The sequence below is a fragment of the Nematolebias whitei genome, chromosome 3 (assembly GCF_014905685.2).
Source record: "Nematolebias whitei isolate Nwh7 chromosome 3, NemWhi1, whole genome shotgun sequence".
Taxonomy (NCBI): domain Eukaryota; kingdom Metazoa; phylum Chordata; class Actinopteri; order Cyprinodontiformes; family Rivulidae; genus Nematolebias; species Nematolebias whitei.
Window position 1 is genome coordinate 33,907,659 of NC_056500.1, and position 23,512 is coordinate 33,931,170.

At 43.2% G+C, this 23,512-nt stretch overlaps 1 protein-coding gene across 1 annotated transcript in view; it reads left to right on the forward strand.

The window, feature by feature from the left end:
- usp24 (ubiquitin specific peptidase 24) overlaps nt 1-23,512 on the forward strand; it is a 46,463-nt gene that overhangs the window by 15,096 nt on the left and 7,855 nt on the right. The window contains exons 17-58 of the mRNA XM_037698222.1: nt 1,121-1,228; nt 1,310-1,459; nt 1,595-1,726; nt 3,536-3,647; nt 3,764-3,840; nt 3,924-4,064; nt 4,163-4,216; nt 4,299-4,414; nt 4,561-4,627; nt 5,077-5,187; nt 5,281-5,379; nt 5,483-5,656; nt 5,752-5,837; nt 6,009-6,117; nt 6,198-6,353; nt 6,475-6,572; nt 6,778-6,873; nt 7,375-7,597; nt 7,688-7,850; nt 8,022-8,183; nt 8,279-8,349; nt 8,435-8,595; nt 8,675-8,736; nt 8,881-9,072; nt 9,161-9,275; nt 9,396-9,540; nt 9,616-9,735; nt 9,831-9,956; nt 10,788-10,886; nt 10,972-11,054; nt 11,139-11,280; nt 11,367-11,486; nt 11,604-11,818; nt 13,025-13,149; nt 13,245-13,386; nt 13,630-13,780; nt 13,904-13,999; nt 15,098-15,201; nt 15,292-15,405; nt 17,387-17,594; nt 17,684-17,773; nt 17,913-18,015. Coding sequence (XP_037554150.1) covers nt 1,121-1,228; nt 1,310-1,459; nt 1,595-1,726; nt 3,536-3,647; nt 3,764-3,840; nt 3,924-4,064; nt 4,163-4,216; nt 4,299-4,414; nt 4,561-4,627; nt 5,077-5,187; nt 5,281-5,379; nt 5,483-5,656; nt 5,752-5,837; nt 6,009-6,117; nt 6,198-6,353; nt 6,475-6,572; nt 6,778-6,873; nt 7,375-7,597; nt 7,688-7,850; nt 8,022-8,183; nt 8,279-8,349; nt 8,435-8,595; nt 8,675-8,736; nt 8,881-9,072; nt 9,161-9,275; nt 9,396-9,540; nt 9,616-9,735; nt 9,831-9,956; nt 10,788-10,886; nt 10,972-11,054; nt 11,139-11,280; nt 11,367-11,486; nt 11,604-11,818; nt 13,025-13,149; nt 13,245-13,386; nt 13,630-13,780; nt 13,904-13,999; nt 15,098-15,201; nt 15,292-15,405; nt 17,387-17,594; nt 17,684-17,773; nt 17,913-18,015 — 5,218 coding nt within the window. The remainder of the gene's footprint in view (nt 1-1,120; nt 1,229-1,309; nt 1,460-1,594; nt 1,727-3,535; nt 3,648-3,763; nt 3,841-3,923; nt 4,065-4,162; nt 4,217-4,298; nt 4,415-4,560; nt 4,628-5,076; nt 5,188-5,280; nt 5,380-5,482; nt 5,657-5,751; nt 5,838-6,008; nt 6,118-6,197; nt 6,354-6,474; nt 6,573-6,777; nt 6,874-7,374; nt 7,598-7,687; nt 7,851-8,021; nt 8,184-8,278; nt 8,350-8,434; nt 8,596-8,674; nt 8,737-8,880; nt 9,073-9,160; nt 9,276-9,395; nt 9,541-9,615; nt 9,736-9,830; nt 9,957-10,787; nt 10,887-10,971; nt 11,055-11,138; nt 11,281-11,366; nt 11,487-11,603; nt 11,819-13,024; nt 13,150-13,244; nt 13,387-13,629; nt 13,781-13,903; nt 14,000-15,097; nt 15,202-15,291; nt 15,406-17,386; nt 17,595-17,683; nt 17,774-17,912; nt 18,016-23,512) is intronic.

Below are 23,512 nucleotides of genomic sequence, written 5' to 3' on the forward strand. Positions count from 1 at the left end.
AAGCTCCAAAATTCATGATTGAAACCCGTGCCTTCATGTAAAAAGTTGTTTTTCCTCTGCAAAAAGAAGCTGAGAACTTGTTTATTGATTTTTTTAATTAAAAGCTTTGTGTGAAAAATGCTATGCTAAAGAGCTCAAATCACACGAGCGTCTGCCGTTTTGAGACCTGAAGAGAGACAGCCCATAGACATTATATATACTCTAGATGCCCCATAGAGCAGGCTGGCCCGCTGCAGTGGTACGTCAGAGTGTCCGCCATTTTAAATATGGCGGAAATGCCATCATTTAATGCAAAGAAACAGACAGAACTTCATAAAGCATCATTCTACGTTAAAAGTTACAAATGTTATCTTTGGTGCCCGTTTGTTTTCCATATATATATTAGTGTGTGTGAATGACAGGGATTAATTTAAAACACTTTGTAGAACGGTGCTTTATGAAGGTCAGTCCATTTCTTTGCATTAAATGACTTGCAGTTCCGCCACATTTAAAATGGCGGCGACGTACAGTTCAGCGCTCAATGGGGCGTCTACGTATTTGTCTGTGAGACAGCCGATGTCACGTCAAGGGGCCTCCCGCCCATTTTTCTTAGAGACATGCTGCTCGCTCCCTCACCTCATCCTTTGGTTCAAACAGTCTTATACTGCCATCCGGTGGTCGAAAAAAGGTACTACATTCAAAAGAAATTAACAAATATTTATTTTTAAGTTATTGTCAAATTTCAAACAATATTATCATTTATCGCAATAATTTCTGAGACAATTAATCGCCCAGCAAACTTTGTTATCGTGACAGGCCTACTGTTGATCTGTTTGGGGTGAGAGTATTCTGATGTGTGATTTAGCAGCCTAATAAGCTTTGGTGGAAGTGCTCAGAACCACGGATATCTACGAAGCACATGTTTAAAGAATCACTTTATCATTTAAAGAGGTTCATTTGATCCCTGGTGCTGTATATCCATGGCTCTGACTGTTTATTTTCTCAAAGCTACTTTATCAAAATTGGCAAGTCTGTGATGCAATACCTTGTCATAAAAGGATTTGAAAGGCCCATCATAGGGATTTGCTTTTTTTGTTCCTGTTGTAATTCCACAAATACTACCTACTGTGTGTTTCAACAGGCCTCTCAGCACAGCGTTCCTCAGGCGGTCTGGGTTGTTCCTGCTCTCCGACAGCTGCATGAAATCACTCGCTCTTTTATCAAACAGACCTACCAGAAACAGGACAAGGTACCACAAACACTCACAGAGCGTCTGAAGCAGTTGCTCTACTAACTGATGTTAAGGTAACCGTTTCCTCCTCCACCACAGAGCATCATCCAGGACTTAAAGAAGAACTTTGAGATCATCAAGCTGATCACAGCATCGCTTGTGTGTTGCCACCGACTTGCGGTGATGGCTTCAGGCAATAATGGCCTCTCTGGCTCAACTCTAGTGGATGGAAGATACACCTACCAGGAGGTTAGTTCATGTTTGATTCATCAGCTCTAATCCAACTAGATAGAGGAAAATAAATAGAGGAACTAGTTTTCAGCTCAAACTTCTTATAAAATTTGTTATTAAACAAGTAAAACCTTTGTTTTTTTCTCTGTTCAGTATCTGGACAGTCACTTGCGCTTCCTGGCATTCTTCCTCCAAGAAGCCAGCCTCTACCTGGTCTGGAACAGAGCCAAGGAGCTCTGGGAATGTCTGGTGTCTGGGCCGGACGTTTGTGAACTTGACCGTGAGGTATGAAGACGTTTGATGCAAATCAGACCTTGTCCTTGACTGACTGTCACTATAGACACTGCTTTTTCTTCTAAAAGACTGCTCTGGTGGAACGCAGGTAGAAGCTGAGCAAGCATCAACTGTTCAGACACCTCCTGCTTTTAAGACATCTATAAAGACGGGCATTTTAATTAATTAAAAATTCAAAGTGCTGCTCAAGAGTTTACTGATGGGAATGCTCATGAAGCATTCACTCTGTTGTGATCCATTTCTCTTCCATATGATTTTCGATGCCATTCTCGTCCCGCAGTTTTCAAGCTATTTCAATAAATCATAAATCAAAACGTTCAGCTCTTTGAGGACAATCCTGCTATGACTTTTGGTATTGGTGCAACTTTAGCTTTTTTGAAATATTTAGCCTTTTCTGCCACTTTTATTCTCATAGAAAATGAATTGAGCTCATTTTCCATCCTTCAAATCTTTACATTTGTTTAAAACCTTTTACTGGTCCTTTCACATTTTGTTCTGTTTCAGCTTCTTTCAGTTTCCTTCTGCAAACATTTTTTCAGCTAATTTCAGCTACTTTTTCAGCTGTTTTGTGCTCTTTTCAGATTATTTCTGCTAACTACAATTTTGTTCTTCTAACTTCTTTCTGCTGATTTCAGTTTGTAATGCTCCTTTCAGCTTCTCTCTAGAAGTTTCAACTAATTTTACTATTTCAGATACTATATAGTTGTTTATGCAATTTGAAGCTTTTTTAGCTAATTCCACATTTTTTGCTCTCATTTGAACTATTTTCAGACTAATTCAGCAAAAATATGCTCTCTTCACTTCCTTCTTTGAATTTCAGCTTTCTGCTTTTTTAGGCAATTTTTAGCTGATTTTTGTTGTTGTTGCTAATTTCAGCTTTTTCCAGATAATTTCCTCTTTTTTGGGCTAATTTCTGCTTCTTTCAGCCTAATTGGGAAAAATTCTGCTCTTTCCACTTCCTTCTGCTAATTTAAGCTTGCTCTACATTTTAAGCTAACTTTTGAGCATTTTTAGCTAATTTAGCTGTTTTCAGATAATTTCAAGTTTTTTTTGTGGTTATTTCAGCTACTTTCAGTCTAACTTCTTTCTGCTAGTTTCAGCTTTTTCTGCTATTTCAGCTACTACTGTAATTCGCTGTTTTGGGCTAAATTTAGCATTTTCTGCTAGTTCCACTTTTGTTTTAGCTAATTTCAGCTCCTTCCACTTCCTTCTGGTAGTTTAAGCTTCTTTCTACCTTGTCAGCTACTTTTCAGCTATTTTTTGCTAATTTCAGCTTTTGTAGCTAATTTCGCAACTTTTGTGCTCCTTTCTGCTTATTTAAACCAAATTCAGCAAAAATGTGATCTTTCTGCTTTTTTCTGCTAACTTAGGCTTGTTCTTCCATTTCAGCTACATTTAAGCATGTTTTAAACTAATTTTAGCTGTTTTTTTATCTAGTTCTTCAGCAATGAGCATTCACACTGCAGTTTCACAGAAAATGCAATTTCTCTAGTTTCTGTTGAATTTGATAAATTTTAAATGTTCATTTGACATATTTTACCCTACAAACTATCTGCTGCATAAAAACTGCAACGTATTGAATTTATGGGAGGGAGAAGCTGTTCAGTCTCAGCTTTATTTATTTTTAATATGAGCTGCTTAGTGTGACACCCAGTGGTCACCTAAGGTTGGTAATGATTTATTTCCCTAATATTAGCACTTGTTGCATCTGCTTTCTGTAAAATAACAAATAGTTCACAGGTTCTGTACTGAAACGTTGGTGTAATTGGATGTAATCGCCAGATGTTTTCGTATGTTTAGATGTGTTTTGAGTGGTTCACCAAAGGACAACATGATCTGGAGAGTGACGTCCAGCAGCAGCTCTTCAAGGAGAAAATCTTAAAACTGGAGCCTTACGAGATCACAATGAATGGTTAGAGACCGTGTGCGTGCGTACGTGCATGGATGCGTGCGTGCGTAGCCTAACATATCATAAGTAAAGTAAATATTTCCTATAGTGGGTAACATGTTTGTAAATCTGTGCCTTAGGTTTTAGTTTGTTCAAGACGTTCTTTGAAAATGTCAATCTGTGCGACCATCGTCTGAAGCGCCAGGGAACTCAGCTGGTGAGTCCTCCTTTAGTTCATGTGTTGTTTCTAATATAAAACATGTTTAATAAAGCATTTAATGTGTCATATGCTGTGATTAGTGTGTGGAGCGTCTTGACCTGGCAGGGATGGATTTTATTTGGCGCATCGCCATGGAAACCCCTGATGAAGAGATCGCCAATGAAGCAATCCAGCTCATAATCACATATAGCTACACCAACCTCAATCCAAAAATGAAGAAGGTCGGTTTACGTGTGGGCGTGCAAACATTCATTAACCTGTTTAAATGACTGAGTCCTATTTAATACCTTTAAATCACGCGTCTGTTTTCACCTCACAGGATTCTGTCTCGCTGCACAAGAAGTTCATCGCTGATTGCTACAAGCGCCTAGAGGTATGCACTTGGTTTTTGGTATGATTTTTTTTCTTCACAAAGATCAATGTGTAGCAGCTCATTTCTGTTCCCCTTTTCTCAGGCTGCGAGCTCGGCCCTGGGTGGGCCCACTTTAACGCATGCCGTTACCAAGGCAACCAAGATGCTGACGGCCACTGCCATGCCAACTGTGGCCACATCTGTACAATCACCTTCCAGGTACAGAGGGGGGTTTGGGTAAGAACAGACTTACTAAACTTATGTCATCTTTTTTCTCAAATTGCTTATTATTTCGTTCCTAATAACAGTTTTAAGGATCAGTTTAACTTGAAATCTTACAGAAAGTCTTATGTGTTGATTTCTAGATCCACAAAGCTGGTGATAATTGAAAGACTGCTGTTATTGGCTGAACGCTACGTCATCACTATAGAGGTATTTGGTATTTGGCAGCAAATGTTTTGGAGACATAAGATTCAAGTAGATACCAGTGTTTCCCTACCATGATTCAAGTGGGGGTGACCTGGACGCACCATCCCAATGGTACTGCCCACCGTGCCACAAAGATCACGTCATGTGATAAATTAATAAACCTGTACATTATCGCACGGGATCAACTTTGTGTGGTGGGCGAGACACCGTAGCAGTTACATCATCACCCTCATCTGCTCCACGACCTCCATAGGGTTTTTTGTATCTAAAATTTGACTTTGTATTAAATGTTAATGTGTTCAATCAACTGACCACCCCCCACGCACACAAGACCAGAGACCTAGACTGGATACTATTTGTGACAGATAATTATGTTTTAGTCAAACCTTTTTCTGCACATCAAGCTGTTGATGTTTTTGCTTGTAAGTTCATGTTTTTGTGCTTCTGTGCAGGACTTGTACTCATTCCCCCGCACCATTCTACCTCATGGGGCCTCGTTTAACGGACACCCTGTCACTCTTCATATCACCTACGAGTCAACCAAAGACACAATCTCTCTAGAGGTATTCCCAGTTTCCAGTAGCATTTTGTTTTTAGTTGACATCTGCAGTGGGACTGCCCTTCCTCTCTGATTACGTGTGCTGTGTGTCCTGCAGACCCACAGTAACGAGACGATAGGAAGTGTCCGATGGAAGATATCTGAGCATTTGAGCTGTCCTGTAGATAATGTCCAAATTTTTGCTAATGATAGCATGGTAAGTGTTTCTGACTGTTGTCTGAACTGTATGTTATTTGACTGTGTGTTGCATCTGCTGTGTACACTTTATAAATGTCGTTTAACCCCTCGCTTTCTGTTAGTTGACCATGAACCGGGACCAGAAGCTGCTCTCCCAGCTCGGCTTCAGTGACGAACAGAGCCTGACGGTGAAGAGCTCAGGTACTGGCACTCCTTCCGGCAGCTCGGAGTCCTCGGCCTCCGCCTCCAGCAGTTCCAGCTCCGCTGTGTTCAACTCCGCCTACGCCTTGGAGCAGGTATTACATGAAATGGTCACGGTGCATTTACTTTGCAGAGCATACGTTTTGGCATGCCCGGGCCAACTCTGGTTCCAATTGTTTTCTGTATCCAGGAAAAGTCTCTGCCTGGGGTGGTGATGGCTTTGGTGTGCAATGTGTTTGAGATGCTTTACCAGCTGGCAAACTTAGATGAGCCGAGGTGAGGTGGTAGTTTTTATGTTGCATACATCATGAAGAAGCCTTGGACGCACCATCCTTGGTTTACTGTGATGCCATCTCTCTGTATATCAAATCATTTTTGCTATTTAAAACGAAACATGTTTTATAAATGTAAAGGACTAAATAACTTTATTATTTTGATAACCAATAGAATTACCCTTCGTGTGAGGAAGCTGCTGCTGCTGATTCCAACAGATCCTGAAGTGCAAGATGCTCTCGACAACTTTGTCCCCAAAGAGTCCAGCGTCTGGAGCCACCAGGTACCTGGAGTTATAAAAACTGAATTGTTTTGAGCACAAAGTTTGCAGTTTCAGTTTACTTTGTGACTGTTTTTTTGCAGAAGACGCTGTTCACCCTCGGTCAGGGTGCAGGTTCTCGTTCTCCGTCTGTTACCCCTAAGCAGCAGCAGCAGCCCAGTGCTGCGTCCATTCTGGAGTCTCTCTTTAGAACATCTGCCCCCGGCATGTCCACGTTCAGAGTGCTTTACAATCTTGAGGTATGCATGCATTTCAACACAAACTTAAGCAACCATTTTACATCTGTGCTCAAACATGGAAGTGGATTAGTGGCTTCACATGTGTTGTTTTTTTCTTTTTTGTTCTTTCTTCTTGTGTTAGGTCTTGAGTTCAAAGCTCATGCCAACATCGGATGATGAGATGGCAAAAACAAGCAGCAAGTCCTTCTGTGAAAACTTCCTCAAAGCAGGAGGCCTTAGGTAAAAAAACAAACAACTAAAAACCAACAATCTAAAGTGAAACAACCAAGAAAATTTACATGTATGGATGTTTTCTGTGCTCTGCTGTGGCTAGTGCATGCATTTTAGTCCAGCATCATTTTAAACCTGGATGCATATGCCAAATGGCATTATCTTTTCAAAATGCCTTACACTACTTTACTGCTTCTGCCAACTCTTTCTGCAGCCTGGTGGTGAACGTTATGCAGAGAGATTCTATCCCATCTGAAGTGGACTACGAGACCAGACAAGGAGTCTACTCAATCTGCCTTCAGTTAGCCAGGTGAAGATTATACATCAGAAGACATTTTCATGCATACATTGCTGTTCTCATGTTTTCTGGATGTTTCAGTTTATGATTTATCATGGGAAAACACAGTAATAACTCTTACAAATAACAGAGTGAAATAATGTGTGAATAAAAAAATGTCATGTTCTTGTAAATGTTTACATACCGGTAAGTTATATGATGTTAGTTAGTAGCTGCTGCTGTGCACTGCTTTCAACGTGCTTGTCAATATCATGTTTACACAATTAATCTTTAATTTGTGCCTGAACAAAAACATTATCATTTTGGCTTCACTCTGGCGTATTTCCAGTCTCTCTAAGAAATTCTCTTACTATCCATAGCATTAGTCAAAGAAGACAATTTAATTTTTTTTTTTTATAAATATCATATTCCATGACACATTTTTCTGTGTTTATGTAGAAAACGATCATGTGTTTGAATGATGAATTTCACATGTTAATTTAAACTTGCATGCTGAATAATCCATCATTTCAGGTTCCTCTTGGTCGGTCAAAGCATGCCTGCTGCGCTGGATGATGATGTCATCAGGGACGGCGAGGCATTGTCTTCCCGGCCGTTTCGTAACGTGGGACGGTCAGGCCGGCAGCTGTCCCTCTGTGGAACTCCAGAGAAGTCCTCCTGCAGACAGATGTCTCTGTCCGAGCGCTCATCAATACGAGTCGAGGAAATCATTCCTGCTGCTCGTGTTGCCATTCAGGTACTTTCTGTTGAATCAGTTGTTTGGTCATGACTCATTGGTTTTGTCCTTGCGCTGAGATGTTTTCTGCCTTGTTTGGTGTCTCTTTAGACCATGGAGGTAAATGACTTCACCTCCACTGTCGCCTGTTTCATGCGTTTGACCTGGGCGGCTGCAGCAGGTCGACTGGATCTGGTTGGCAGCCCACAGCCAATCAGAGAGACGCACGGCTCACTTCTGTCACAAGGAGTCCGCACCAGAGTCAGCAGTACTGGTAAGATGGAAAAAACACTCAACATTTAGTTTTTGTCTGTTTATTAGAGATGTTTTCACAGTCGTGATAATTCTCATGTTATTTACAGTATTTTGTTTTTGCCATTAATGTTTGATGATGCTGTAATTTTCATGTAAAATCTAAACTAATTAAAGGAAAAATGTTCTGCAGGAAGTAACTGTAGCTCCAGCAGCGAGGGTGAGAGCACGCCAACAGCACTGCATGCAGGGATATGTGTCCGACAGCAACATGTCTCCACCAAAGATGCCATCATCGCCCGCGAGGCTTTATCCCTGCTGGTTACTTGTCTGCAGTTACGCTGTCAGCAGCTGGGTAAGACCCCTGATTTCACAATTTTCTTAACTGTTGTACTTTTTTCATTTCTGTCCCTCAGATTTCACGCTCATAGGCTTTGTTTTCCTCCACAGCGTCATTTTACACCCTTCTCTCCGTCAATGATTTCATTATTGATATTCTGCTGGGGTCTCCCAGTGCAGAGGTAAACAACACACTGATCAAACTGTGAGCTGTGAGCATTTCACTGGAATCACAAGTGATCTTTTCTCTGTTTATTTTTCCCCCAGATCCGCCGCGTGGCTTGTGATCAGCTGTACACTTTGAGCCAGTCTGACACTTCTGCCTTCCCTGAAGTCCAAAAGCCCAACTTGTTCCTCCTTTCAGTCGTCCTCACTGCCCAGCTGCCACTCTGGAGCCCCACATCTGTCATGAGAGGTGTCAACCAGAGGTACGGAAGTGAGAAAGATTAAAAATAAAACCTGTAAATCATTTTCAGAGATCTCACTCTGAGTTTCTCTTCTCTTAAGGTTACTGTCTCAGTGCACAGAGTACTTTGATCTAAGGTGCCAGCTTCTGGACGACCTAACCAGTGAGTGACGCACGTTGCTCCTTACGTGGGAAATGTTTTATCAGATGAAAGAATGTTTGCAACACATGTTGCATCTTCCATTCTAGCAAAGAAAAATCAGTTTATAGCAGTTTCTGATTGTCCCTTGTTTCTGATCTGCTCCAGCATCAGAGATGGAGGTGTTAAAAGTGAGCGCTGCCGCCATGCTGGAGGATGAGATCTCTTGGCTCGACAACTTTGAGCCCAGCTGGAGCTCTGAGATGGAGACCAGCGAGGCAGATAACATCCTGCTCGCAGGACATCTCAGACTCATCAAGACTTTGCTCTCGCTCTGCGGCAACGAGAAAGAACATCTCGGTGATTGGACATGTTGTTCCTCCACAGCCATGTTGAGAGGGTTATTATTGACAGTGTTGTCATGGTGCGTTGTGCAACTCTTCCCCAGGTCCGTCTCTTATCCAGCAGTTGTTGGATGACTTCCTGTTTCGAGCCTCTCGCATCATCATCAACAGCTCCAACCCTACACCTTCTCCAGCCCCCAGTCACGACTTCCACCCCAAGTAAGTGTCTCATTTGGTTATTTTTACTGCAACTTTTTGATTAATTTGAATGTGTTGTAGAAGACAAAGCACTGAATGTTTCTGGATAGAAGTGGCAGTAAAAATAAATAAATCTTTCAGGTGCAGCACAGCCAGCAGCAGGCTGGCAGCCTATGAGGTGCTGGTGATGCTGACAGACAGCTCGCTCTCCAACCTGCGCCTCATCACCAGAGAGTTGCTGTCCATGCACCACCAGTCTGATCCATCCCTCTCCAAGGAGTTTGACGTAGGTCATTTTTCAGATTTGTACTTTTGTTGGAGTTTTGTAATGTTTTTAAAAAACATTTCTGTCTGTTGTCAGTATTTACCGCCTGTGGAGAGCCGGTCCGTCTCAGGTTTCGTCGGGCTTAAGAACGGTGGAGCCACCTGTTACATGAACGCTGTGTTCCAGCAGCTTTATATGCAGCCTGGCCTTCCTGAGGTACACAGATTTCAAATGTTTTACTTCAGAAAACCTGCTGTTTGAGTATAGACTTAGATTCAAATGGTGACTGTGATTTTTTTATTTTGCTTTAGGCTTTCCTATCGATTGAGGATGACACCGACCAGCCTGAAGAGAGCGTTTTCTACCAAGTTCAGTCTTTGTTTGGCCACTTGATGGAGAGCAAACTGCAGTACTATGTGCCAGAGAACTTTTGGAAGGTAAAAGACTGTTCACATGGAAGTATAGATACAACTGAAGTGTTTTCTGCTTCTGAACATGCCATTGCAGATCACAAGTGTTTCAGTTTAAGATTTTTTTTGTAACATAAGAAAATATCATCTGTTTTTGTATACAGTGCTCCTTCGTTTATCACAGGTGTTAGGGACCCCCCACCCCATGATAAGTGAAAAACAGTGAAGTAGGGTTACAGTAGTCCAAGCAGTAACGTATTTTTCTGCCTATAAGTTGCGGGGGTTTTTTTGCATAATTTACATGCCCTGCGACTTATAGGTTTAAGCGACGTATTTATGGATTTTTCCCATATTTATAAACCAAATTTTGGCTGAGATATGACTGTTTTCATTAATTCTGACTGAAAATATTGAGCACTACCATTTTCAGCCATGAGATGGCACTCGAGTAGTATGGCATGCTGTTGTGTCATGCAATAGATAAAAGCGACTATTAATGACACAATCGGCTTGCCATAGCTCCCACCATCGTCTGCCTGGAGCAATCAGATCAGCTTCATTTCGCCTCACTGCCTCGGCAAAATGCAGCTGATTTGACAGTCAAAGTGCATTTATTAAGTAAAAGTTCAACCGAGACACACCTTTACGATAAAGTCTAGCAAACAAATAATTGTTTTTAGGTGGTTATCTTGTTAAACCGCGATAGAGCGAGACTGTGATAAACAAAGTGTGAAGTAGCGAGGGACTACTGTATTTTGGTACTGCTGAGTATCTTCAAACAAACATTCTTCACAATGCTCTCCTTGCGGTTAAGGAAGGTATATTGTTATATATGATGTATGTGCGGTTTTGTTGCAGATCTTTAAGATGTGGAACAAGGAGCTGTACGTCAGAGAACAGCAGGATGCTTATGAGTTCTTCACCAGCTTGGTGGATCAGCTTGATGAACACCTCAAGGTATAGCTTGAACATTAACGCAAAGATAACATTCAGCTTATTATTGCTGTGGTTTTGACGAGCTTCTTAAACTTTTCCCCTCCAGAAAATTGGTCGAGAACAAATCTTCAAAAACACATTTCAGGGAATTTTCTCCGACCAGAAGATTTGCAAAGACTGCCCCCACAGGTGAGCGTCAGTTCTTTTACGTTACCAGATGTTGACCCTTTTTAGTTTTCCATGTTTGACAGTGTGGTGGGGAATCTGTCACAGATATGAGCGTGAAGAAACCTTCATGGCTTTGAACCTTGGAGTGACTTCTTGTCAGAGTTTGGAGATCTCTTTAGACCAGTTTGTCAGAGGAGAGGTGCTCGAGGGCAGCAACGCTTACTACTGTGAAAAATGCAAGGAGAAGGTCTGTACACCACCACACATGCTTTTATAACGTTACACTTGAAGCCGTTTATACTTGAAGCCTGCGTTTATGTGTCATCTGTACAGAGGACCACAGTGAAGAGAACATGCATCAAATCCCTGCCCAGTGTGCTTTGTATCCACCTCATGCGCTTTGGATTCGACTGGGAAAGCGGACGATCCATCAAATACGACGAGCAGATCAGGGTGTGCTGGAAAATTTATATCCTGAAATTGTATTCCCCTACGTTGTGAGACATTTTTCTTTCATTTTCTTGCAGCGCTGCATATCTTTGACATGAATTTAAACATTTTGTTGAACAGTTCCCCTGGGTTCTGAACATGGAGCCCTACACGGTGGCTGGAATGGCCCGTCAGGACTGCAGCGGGGAGGTGGGCGAGGGAAGAGGAGATGGAGCCTCGGGAGGATCACCCAGGAAGAAAGTTACCATTTCAGAGAACTATGAACTGGTGGGGGTGGTGGTCCACAGTGGTCAGGCACATGCTGGACACTACTACTCCTTCATCAAAGACAGACGGTAAGAGAACAAGACGTGCCTTTCTCTTTCTTTAATTTATAGAAATAATCCTCTGAAAATACATTTTCTATTTTAGTGCCACTAATTCACCTCCTGCTGTTTCTACTTTACATAATAAGCTGAAACAACAGTTATAACTGGAGCACGTAGAGGATTTAAAAGTCCTCTCTAAGGCATCTGACTACAGCTTCAGTGTTTGTGGAAATCATTTAGTTTGTGAGCATCTCCAGATGTTTGGCTCTGAAAGATAGGAATGGTCATCGAGGTGTAGTGGAACAAAAACAAAACAACTGGATTGGGAACACTGATCATTCATTTAATTACATTTTTGTTTAGGATCACTTGCTGACCTGCTGGCAGGTGATGAAATACTTTCTGCACCTCCTTCTTACTCTTTATTTTTATGCCAAGTAGATTCAGAGCAGGTTTTGACTTTAGATAATAATTTCTCATAATGGAAATAAAATATATCACATTTAATGTCATCCATCCATTATCTTTACCCGCTTCTTCCTTTCTGGGTCGCGGGGGTCACTGGTGCCCATGTCCAGTTATCACTGTGTGAGAGCTGGGGTACACCCTGGACAGGTCTCCAGTCCATCACAGGAACACAGAGACAAACGAGAACAACCATTCACTCTCTCACTCACACATAGAGACAATTTAGAACACAGGTATCAAACTCCAGGCCTCGAGGGCCGGAGTCCTGCAACTTTTAGATGTGTCTCTGATGCCACACAGCTGAATCAAATAAGGAGGTCATTAGCAGGACTTTGGAGAACTTGATTGCACTGAGAAGCTAATTCACTCATATGATTCAGGTGTTTTGGACCAGTGCAACAAATAAAAGTTGCAGGACTCCGACCCTCGAGGCCTGGAGTTTGACACCCCTGATTTAGAGTTACCAATCAGTCTAACAAGCATGTTTTTGTTCTGTGGGAAGAAACTGGAGTACCCGTAGAAAACTCACACATGCACGAAGAGAACATGCAAACTCCACTCAGAAAGGTCCCCGGACCGAGATTTGAACCGGTGGCCTTGTCGCTGTGAGGCAACAGCTTCACCAATTAGGTCACCGTGCCACCCAATAAATTATTTCAATAAATATTATTTTAAATAGAGTTTCAAGCACCTACCTTTATACCTTATATAACCTTTTTTCTTTCTTTCTATTCTCCTTTTGCTCTTATATGATTTTCTTTGTAGCGGAAGCGGCCGTGGACGCTGGTACAAGTTCAACGACAACGTAGTGGAGGAGTTCGACATGAACGATGAAACTCTGGAGTACGAGTGTTTCGGTGGAGAGTACCGCCCTAAAGTTTACGACCAGTGTAAGGAACTGGTTTTGGTTTCTATCGTTGCCACAGTGGGTTCTCGTGAGAGCAACAGTAAATAAGCTTGTTTTTTGTTGGATGCGTGTGTTCAGCCAACCCATACCCTGATGTGCGGAGGAGGTACTGGAACGCCTACATGTTGTTTTATCAGAAGATTAGTGATCAGAACTCACCTGCCCTGCCAAAGAAAAGCCGAGTCAGCATCATGAGGCAGGAAGCTGAAGATCTGACACTGTGAGTCAGCGTTTTATGCATCATGTAAACACTGCTTCAGTCAACTTTTCCCATGCAGCAGCAGCCTGCTCATGTATTTAACCATAAATAGCTCAAACTATGACATTTTATAGGCATTGAACTTGTTTTTCTTAAATTTTTGTAGTTTACAGAAATAAATCAATTGTTTTCATTCCAAAAAAACGTTTTTGGATGAGTCTCTGTGCCAAAGCTGCTATCAAATATTCGTGTTGTATTTCTCAGGTCTGCCCCCTCCTCTCCTGATGTCTCCCCCCAGTCTTCTCCTCGACCACCAAGAGCCAACAACGACCGCCTGACCCTTCTCACACGCCTCGTGCGAAAGGGGGAGAAGAAAGGTCTCTTTGTAGAGAAAATGCCCGCCAGTATTTATCAGGTGAACCAGCATCAAGCATCCTCTTTCTGTCTTTACACCAATATAAATTCTCCTTAGTTTGTTGCCGTGGTGAGAAAATTTCACACCTTTAAAAGAAAGATAAATTCCTTTTTTGTTGCACAGATGGTGAGAGATGAGAATTTGAGGTTTATGAGGAACAGAGACGTCTACAACAGTGACTACTTCAGCTTCATCCTCTCCTTGGCTTCAGTCAACGCAGTATGTGTCCGACAGGTTTTCTTAGCTCACAGATTCAAAAACTAGACATGTAAAGTCATTGTAAACTGCATTCATATATTAGAGATTTCACTTTACAGTAGTCCCTCGTTTATCGCCGGGGTTATGTTCTGGACAACCCCACAATAAGTAAAAAACCACAAAGTAGAAACTTTATATTTATTTTAGTATTTATTTATACTTTAAGGCTTTATAAACCCTTCCCACACTCTTGCAATGCTCTAAACTCTTAAACCTACGTAATTGTAACAACATACGTATATGTACTGTACAGTACTGCAAAATTTTATATGGGGAATCACCAGCCTTGGTCCAGTTCTGGTCTGGTTCTGATCGGCTCTCTGCAGCCGTTGAGCACCAGACGCTTTTGGAGAGAGCCGGACCTTGGAAGAGCCAGCACAAAACCACACAATGGTCCCAGTCGAGTCCAAATAATCCAGAAGAATCCAGATGAAAAAAGTCCAGGTGAGCTCTGGAGAAGACACTGGACCTCTGAGCAACGCCTCCACACTCGAGAGGCTTCCTGGGCCGTCATTCAGCACTCAGATTGACCAATGAGGCTGGAAGTAGTTCTGCTCTGGTTCTGATCGGCTCTCTGCATCCACTGAGCACCAAAGTCACTATGAATAAGGACCAAACTTTAAAAAAAATCTAGTCAGGTTTGGCTCAGATCAAAACTTTCCCTCCATTTTGGCAGAAAGCAGCAGGTAGAAGCACTGTTGAACTCTGGGTAGTGTAGTTCTTTTGGACTGGCCTTACAGTGTTGGCTTATTGAAAGAAAACTACAAAATGGCGGTGCCTGTCCAAAGTGTGTTTTTTTGTTAACTTTTTATCACATGTCATCCCAATCATGCGAGTAATATTAAAGTTGACAATCATCGAAAAACCGTGAAAGAGCAAGTCTACAAAATTCGAACCGTGAAGTAGCAAGGGACTACTGTAATTAAAAATCATTTTATTTTAATATTGTTTTTGTTTTTATTGTTGTTGTTGTTTTTTTAAGAAACCTTCGATATTGTTTGGTCAAAACTGATTTATTTATGCAGATCATGCATATTGTATTCAAAAACCTTTTTACAGACTAAACTGAAGCATCCAGACTATCAGCCTATGGCCAAAGAAAGCCTCCAACTGGCTGTTCACTTCCTCTTCCACACCTTCCTACACACCAAAAAGAAACTCAGGTAGCTACATAAAAGCACAGACAGGACGTTACTGTGTTTTTTCCTGAGGAGTAGATTAGCTGTATTTATTTTTTTATGTCCCTTCTGCAGGGTGGACACAGAGGAGTGGATGGCAGCGGTGGAGGTGCTGCTGTCAAAGAGCAGTGAGGCATGTCAGTGGATGGTGCAGTACCTGGTGGGACCAGAGGGACGGGAACTCATCAGGTCAGAATTTGTTATTCTGCTCTTCTGTGACATATTTGATCACAGAATTGAGAATTTTCTCTCTAATACTTATACTCTGCTGCTCAAGCTTGACCCTAAGCCTGAAGTTTCTCATGTTTTATAACATGATTTAATGGCTTTGACACTTTGCCCCTGGAGTATATTTAAAGTATTAAAAGCATGTGTCCATGTAACTCGCTTGTTTAATGTTGACTGGCTAAAACAGTGCACCAATCTGTGGAATGTAAACAATCAGAGCCAGAGGGTAGGTTCCTAAAGCAGGGGTGTTTTTAGAGACTTGTGTTGGCTTACACTGCTGTGTTTAACGATGGGGTGATCATTTTATCCTCAGACATGATTGGTTGTTGAGCATCAGGCGTTTGTGCAACAACAAACCTCCATCCCCTTTTTACACACCACATATCACATGTTTCTTCTCACGAACAAGAAACACAAAGTGTCTCAAGCCTAAACAGTACAGCAAAAAAGGGGGGAGAAGTTTTGCTCTTTGCCTCATTGGGGACTGCCCAGAAAGGCAGCCACCTCTTATTGTTTTCCTGAACAGGGTCTTACTCTTATATCAGTTTAATGTGGCTTGAACTGCAATGTGTACCCCCACATATGTTATATCAAAACGACCGGCTCAGCACCGTAAAGTGTGCTATTACCTTTACTGGCATTTCTAGAGCGATTTGTTATAAATTCCTAATGCAAATTAAAAATCCAAGATGACCACCTTAGCTAAAAGGGAAAAGCACAATTACTCAGCTATTTTAAAAGATATTGAGCTGAAATTTGGTGTGGTGGTACATGACAGCGATGCACAACATATTCTGAATTCCAGTCTAAAAATTGCAAGATGGCTGCCAAAGATCATTTCAGATGCTATAACTCATCAAGTGGGCGGCTGTGGCTGAGTGGTTAGAGCAGTCATCCTCCAATGCAAGAGTTGGGGGTTCAAATCCACCAGCAGTCACATGCTGAAGTGTCCCTGGGCAAGACACTGAACCCCTCATTGCCTCTGATGTGTGGCCCTTCGGTGTATGAATGTGATCTAAAGCTCTGATTAGTCTCTTTAGAATGATTTGTTCAATTAGCTTTGTATTGATCTAGTAGAGTGCTGTATGAATGGGTAAATGAGGACACAGATTGTAGTGTGAAGCACTTTGAGTATATTGATCAGATAAAAAGGAGCTATATAAGTACAGTCCATTTACCTTTTATCTAAAAAAGTTAAATCTGGTCCTCTGGACATTCAAAAAAACAAAACAAAGCAAATCAACAAAAAAATGTAGAAACGTTTCGTCTCTCATCCACTTTTTACCATTAAAAAAGCTTGCCTGGGAAAAAAAAAACAAAAAAAAAACATACATACATACATACATACATACATACATACATACATACATACATACATACATACATACATACATACATACATACATACATACATACATACATACATACATACATACATACATACACATATACATATACATATACATATATATATATATATATATGAATAAATCAGTAATTTTTAGAGATATCAAGCGGAAATTTTGTGTGTTGGTACCTGAGAGCAATGCCCAGTAAATACTGACTTCAGATAAACATCGAAGATGGCTACCGAAGCTACATCTAAATGGCTTTAACTCAGCTATTTTTACACACATTGAGCTGGAATTTGGTGTGGTTATAGCTGAGAACGTTCCCCATCACATACTGAATCCAAATAAAAAATCCAAGATGACCACCATAGCTTACAAGAAAAAAAAAAACATAATTCGTACTTTTTTCCTTATTGAGCTGAAATTTGGTGTACTTGTAGCTGAGAGTGAACCCCAACACACAGTACTATCAAAACAAAAATTTTAAATGGCCGCAACATGGTAGTCCCTGTCAAAGTTTCTTCAGGAACTTTCTAGATTATTCTTCCTCTTGTACCAAGAAAATGTTTGTTGTGCTCTCTCCTCCTCAGGGTTTGTCTGTTGGAGTGCAGTGTGCGAGAGGTGAGGACAGTGGTGGCGTCCATCCTGGAGAAGACTCTGGAGAGCGCCCTACTCTTTGAAGACCCTGGACTGAACAGTTTGACTGATGCTCTGCTGTCCTTGTTGGACAAAGATGTCCCTGAAAATGTGAAAAACTGTGCACAGTACTTCAGCCTCTTCAGTAACTTTGCTCAGAGGGTAATTACAGAACGTCACCGTGAAAACTGTTGAATTTTAATGACAATAAAATAAGTCTGAGCCTTGTGTGTCATGTTCTTTACTCTCAGGGTTGTGATTCTTGTCAGCTGCTGTTAAAACACTCGGCTTATCATCGGATGCTTCTCTTCCTCTTGGGACCCAACAGGCAAAACAACCAGGTATAACTTGTAAAATTCAAAATGGCGCGTTTTAATTCAAAGCTGTACTTTTTGCTCTTGGTGTATTTGACTCTTTGAGCATTCCACCTACGTCGTGCGAAAGTCTCAAAAAGTGACTTTAGTTTTTCTTTTATGTCAGAATCGAAGGTGGAGCCCAGCTCAGGCTCGGGAGTTTCTGCATCTCCACAGCACTCTGGCCCTCATCACTCTGCATTCTGACCTCAGCTCTCAGCGGACACTAGGTGAGTCACTCCTGCTTTTAGCTCTCTCACTCATAAATGTCAAGCTATTAGTTACTGCCCATCATTGAAAGGCAAATGTGGACAATGTTGTTTTTATTTGTTTCTTGCCACTATATCCCATGAACCAGTTATTAGATTTAATGGAAGTTTCAGATAATAATCATTGAGTATGCATCCACAACTGATGAACTTTTGATGTTGCAAGGATTCAAGATGGCCACCCCAGTTAATCAATATTACTCAACACAAAAGTTGCTATATTGTCGTAAATTTTGTTGCGGCTGAGTGTGATCCCCAACACATACTCTGAGCCACAATATCACGAGATGATGTTCAAGGTTTAACCAAAACGAATCATCATTTCTCATCATAAGATGATCTTAGGCCCCGTTTGCATGGCACGTTTTTTGAGCTGCGATTCGGCCATTCATTTACATGACAACAGCTCTCATTCTCTCTGAAACTGAAGGTTTCTGAATCCAGGTCTCAGAGTGGAGATTTTTGGGGAACCCCCAGCGAAGGTGAAATGTTCCACAAGAGTGAAGTTGCACATGCGCACTCCAGATGCGCACTCCAGGCAGCTGCAGTCCAAAGTTTTTCTGCACTAACAACATTCATCCATCCATCCATTATCTTCCGCTTATTCCGAAGTCGGGTCGCGGGGGCAGCAGCTTGAGCAGGGAGGCCCAGACATCTTTTTCCACAGCCACCTCTTCCAGCTCTTCTGGGAGGACTCCAAGGCGTTCCCAGGCCAACCGAGAAACATTGCCTCTCCAGCGTGTCTTGGGTCTTCCCCGGGGTTTCCTCCCAGTTGGACATGCCAAAGCACCTCCCTAGGGAGGCGCCCAGGGGGCATCCTTACCTCAACTGGCTCCTCTTGACATGGAGGAGTAGTGGTTCTACTCCGTGTCTCTCCCGAATAACTGAACTTTCACCCTATCTCTAAGGTTGTTTTCACACCTGATAGTCCGGTAGACTCGGTTCGGTTGGGGACCAATATTCATAACATTTTGTTTACATTTGAGCTGGTGCATTTGCGTTCACACTGCACTGTGCAGTCGAGCCAACCTGTTGAACCAACCTGTTCCCCCACTCGCCTGTGGGGGCGCTGCACCAAGAATTACTGAAAGAAACGACACAAAAACCTCTGAAGACACTTTTTCTTCTTCTGGAAATAAAAACAAAAACGAAGTGGCAACAAGTTTTAGCAGTTATAGGAGTTATATTTTGTCATTTTTCAACAATGGACTCAGCATGAGCAAAAGATGAGGCAGAAGACTATGGAGAATATTGTTTTTCACACAAGGCAGCTGACTGCTCCATATAAGGTAAGAGAAATGCGTGTTTGTTTGCCCTGCATTATACTCCACTTCTTGCTTGTGGAGCGGGGCCCGGTCTGATTGCATTCACACTGTACTTGAACCGCGCTGGAGTTCTCTTCTTCTGGACCGAGACCTAGGTTTTAGCCCGGGCCAGAGTTCGCCTTTTTGTTCCGTGACAGAGTTCGATGGCGCATTCACACCTCCCCAAACGAACCGGACTTCCTAGGAAAACGAGCTAGAGTTTGATTAAAGCGGACTAAACAGGGCTGGTGTGAATGCACCCTAAGGGAGAGTCCAGCTACCCTGTGGAGAAAACTAATTTTAACCGTTTGTATCTGCGATCTCATTCTTTTGGTCACTACCCAGAGCTCATGACCATAGGTGAGGGTAAGAACGTAGACCGACCGGTAATCAGAGAGCTTTGCCTTACAGCTCAGCTCTCTCTTCACCACAACGGACCGGTACAAAGTCCACAATACTGCAGATGCTGCACCAATCCATCTGTCAATCTCACATTCCATTCTTCCCTCACTCGTGAACAAGACCCTGAGATACTTGATCCTCCACTTGAGGCAGAATCTCACCCTCGACCTGAAGAAAGCAATCCACCCTTTTCCGGTTGAAGACCATGGCCTCAGATTTGGAGGTACTGATTCTCATCCCAGCCGCTTCACACTCGGCTGCGAACTGCTCCAGTGAGAGCTGAAGATCACGACACAATGACGCCAACAGGACCACATCATCTGCAAAGAGCAGAGATGGAATCCTGAGGCCACCAAACTGGAAACCCTCCGCCAGCTGGCTGCACCAAGAAACTCTGTCCATAAAAGTTATGCACAGAATCTGTGACAACGGGCAGCCCTGGCGGAGTCCAACTCCCACCCTGAAGGGGTCTGACTTACTGCCGGCAATGCGAACCAAATTCTCGCACCACTTGTAGGGACTGAACAGCCCGTAACAAAGGGCCTCCAATCCCATACTCACAGAGCACCCCCCACATTGTACCCCGAGGAACACGGTCAAATGCCTTCTCCAAGTCCACAAAACACATGTAGACTGGATGGGCAAACTCCCATGAAACCTAGAGGACCCTAGTGAGGGTAAAGAGCTGATCCAGTGTTCCACGGCTAGGACGGAACCCACATTGTTCCTCCTGGATCTGGGGTTCGACCAACGATCGGACTCGCTTCTCCAGTTCCCCTGAATAGACCTTACCAGGGAGGCTAAGGAGAGTGATGCCCCTATAATTGGAGCACACCCTCCGGTCCCCCTTTTTGAAGAGGGGAACCACCACCCCAGTCTGTCAGTCCAGTGGCACTGCCCCCGATGTCCATACAACGTTGCAAAGGTGTCAGCCAAGACAGCCCAACAACATCCAGAGTCTTAAGGAAATCAAGGTGAATCTCATCCACTCCCGGAGCCCTGCTGCCTCAGAGCTTTTTAACTACCTCAGCGACTTCAGCCACGGTTATGGACGGATCAACCCCAAAGTCCCCTGACTCAGCTTCCTCCATAGAAGACGTGCTGGTGGGATTGAGAAGGTCCAAGAAGTATTCCTTCCACCTCCCGACGACATCACTGGTTGAGGTCAACAGCACCCCACCTTCACTGAACACATTGTTAGTAAAGTGCTGCTTTCCACTCCTCAGCCGCCTGATGGTTTGCCAGAATTTCCTCAGAGCTGACCGAGAGTCTCTATCCAAGGTCTCACCGAACTCCTCCCACATCCGAGCTTTTGCTTCAGCAAAAGCCAAGGCTGTACACCTCTTGGCCCTCCAGTACTCCTCAGCTGCCTCCAGAGTCCCACTGACCACCAAGGTCCGATAATACTCCTTCTTCAGCTTGACAGCCTCCTTAACCCAGGGTGTCCACCACCGAGTTCGTGGATGACCACCGCGAGAAACACCGACAACCTTGCGGCCACAGCTCAATGCAGCTACCTCAATAAGTGAGGTGCAGAACATGGCCCACTCAGACTCAATGTCCCCCACCTCAGCTGGGATGCGGTTAAAGCTCTCCCGGAGGTGTGAGTTGAAGATCTCTCTGACAGGTTCTTCTGCCAGGCATTCCCAGCAAACCCTCACTACACGTTTGGGTCTACTGGGTCTGTCCGGCATCTTCCCCTGCCATCTGATCCAACTCACTACCAGGTGGTGATCAGTTGACAGCTCAGCTTGTCTCTTTACCCGAGTGTTCAAAATAAATGGCCGCAAATCATATGACACAACTATGAAGTCAATCATCGATCTACGACCTAGGGTGTCCTGGTGCCAAGTGCACTTATGGACACCCTTATGTTCGAACATGGTGTTCGTGATGGACAAACTATAACTAGCACAGAAGTCCAACAACAGAGCACCGCTCGGGTTCAGATCAGAGAGGCCGTTCAGGTCACACAGTCATTACCCACGTGGGCATTGAAGTCCCCCATCAGAATAAAGGAGGCCCCAGCTGGCGCACCTTCCAGCACCCCTGCCAAGGACTCCAAGAAGGCCGGATATTCTGAACTGTAATTCAGCACGTAGGCACAGAGCCCGTCCCCCCACCCGAAGGCGAAGGGAAGCCACCCTCTCATCTACCGGGGAAAACTCCAACACACAGGCACCAAGTCGGGGGGCTACAAGTAAACCCACACCAGCTTAACACCTCTCACCATGGGCAACTCCAGAGTAAAATAAGGTCCAACCCCTCTCAAGGAGATCAGTTCCAGAGCCCATGCTGTGTGTCGAGGTGAGCCCAATTATATCTAGTCAGTACCTTTCAACCTCGCGCACAAGCTCAAGCTCCTTCCCTGTCAAAGAGGTTACATTCTATGTCCTAAGAGTCAGCTTTGGTAAGCTAGGGTCAGAGCGCCAAGGTCCCCGCCTTTGGCCACTGCCCATGGATTCATGCACCCAAATTTTATGGCCCTTCCTGCAGGTGTTGGGTCCACAGGAAGGCAAACCCATGCTGCTCCTTCGGGCTGAGCCCAACCGGGCCCCATGGGCAGAGACCCGGTCACCAGGTGCTCGCTGACGAGCCCCTCCCCCAGGCCTGGCTCCAGGGTGGGGCCCCGGTAACCCACATCCGCGCTAGGGACACTGAGTTCCTTGTTTTGTTTTGTCCATAAAAATCTTCTGAATCGCAGTTTGTCTGGCCTGTCACCTAGGACTAATCTGCCTTGGGAGACCCTACCAAGGGCAATTATAATTACCCCCGACAGCATAGCTCCTAGGATCATTCTGGTTCACAAACTCCTTCACCACGATAAGGTGGCGATTCAAGGAGGAGGCACTAACAACAGTTATAATAAATGGCAGATAGAGTGTTTTTGTGCTGCTCACCCTTTTTCATCAAAACTAATAAAATCCAGGGTCCAAAGAGACGTTAGTGTATTCACTAGTTTGGACTAACTGTGGTCATGCAGACTCTGCATACACGATGATGAATGCAGCTGAGTCTGGCATCAGGGTTGCCAGATACATTTAAAATGTCTTATTTACCCCCTCCTTTTCTGTGCACATGTTCAACACATACAACACACACATCATCTTAAAATATCTTTACTCAGCACATATGACAGTTTAGGTCAAAATACAAACCGTATTCCAAAAAAGTTGGGACACTAAACAAATTGTGAATAAAAACTGAATGCAATGATGTGGAGGTGCCAACATCTAATATTTTTTTCAGAATAGAACACAAATCACAGATCAAAAGTTTAAACTGAGAGAATGTATCATTTTAAGGGAAAAATCTGTTGTTTCCAAATTTCATGGCGTCAACAAATCCCAAAAAAGTTGGGACAAGTCCATTTTTACCACTTCTTACAACACTCAACAGATGTCTGGGGACAGAGGAGACCAGTTTCTCAAGTTTAGAAATAGGAATGCTCTCCCATTCAGAATCAGAATAAACTTTATTGGAATTGCACCGAGGTACAACTCAAATATGTACGTACAGTCGTCCGAAAGATGGGCGGAGTGCACGAAGCTGCAACTGTAGAAAGCGCGGCCATTTTTATCCTTATCAGATAATAATCTTAGATGGGAAAAGGGGTAGAAACATGAGGGTAGATAGTGGCATTACAAAAAAAGATCTTTCACATCTTGTCTATCAGGACATGATTTGAGACATCAAAAAACTACCAGCAAACACAATTAAAACATGATTACATTTGCATTTGACATCAAGGT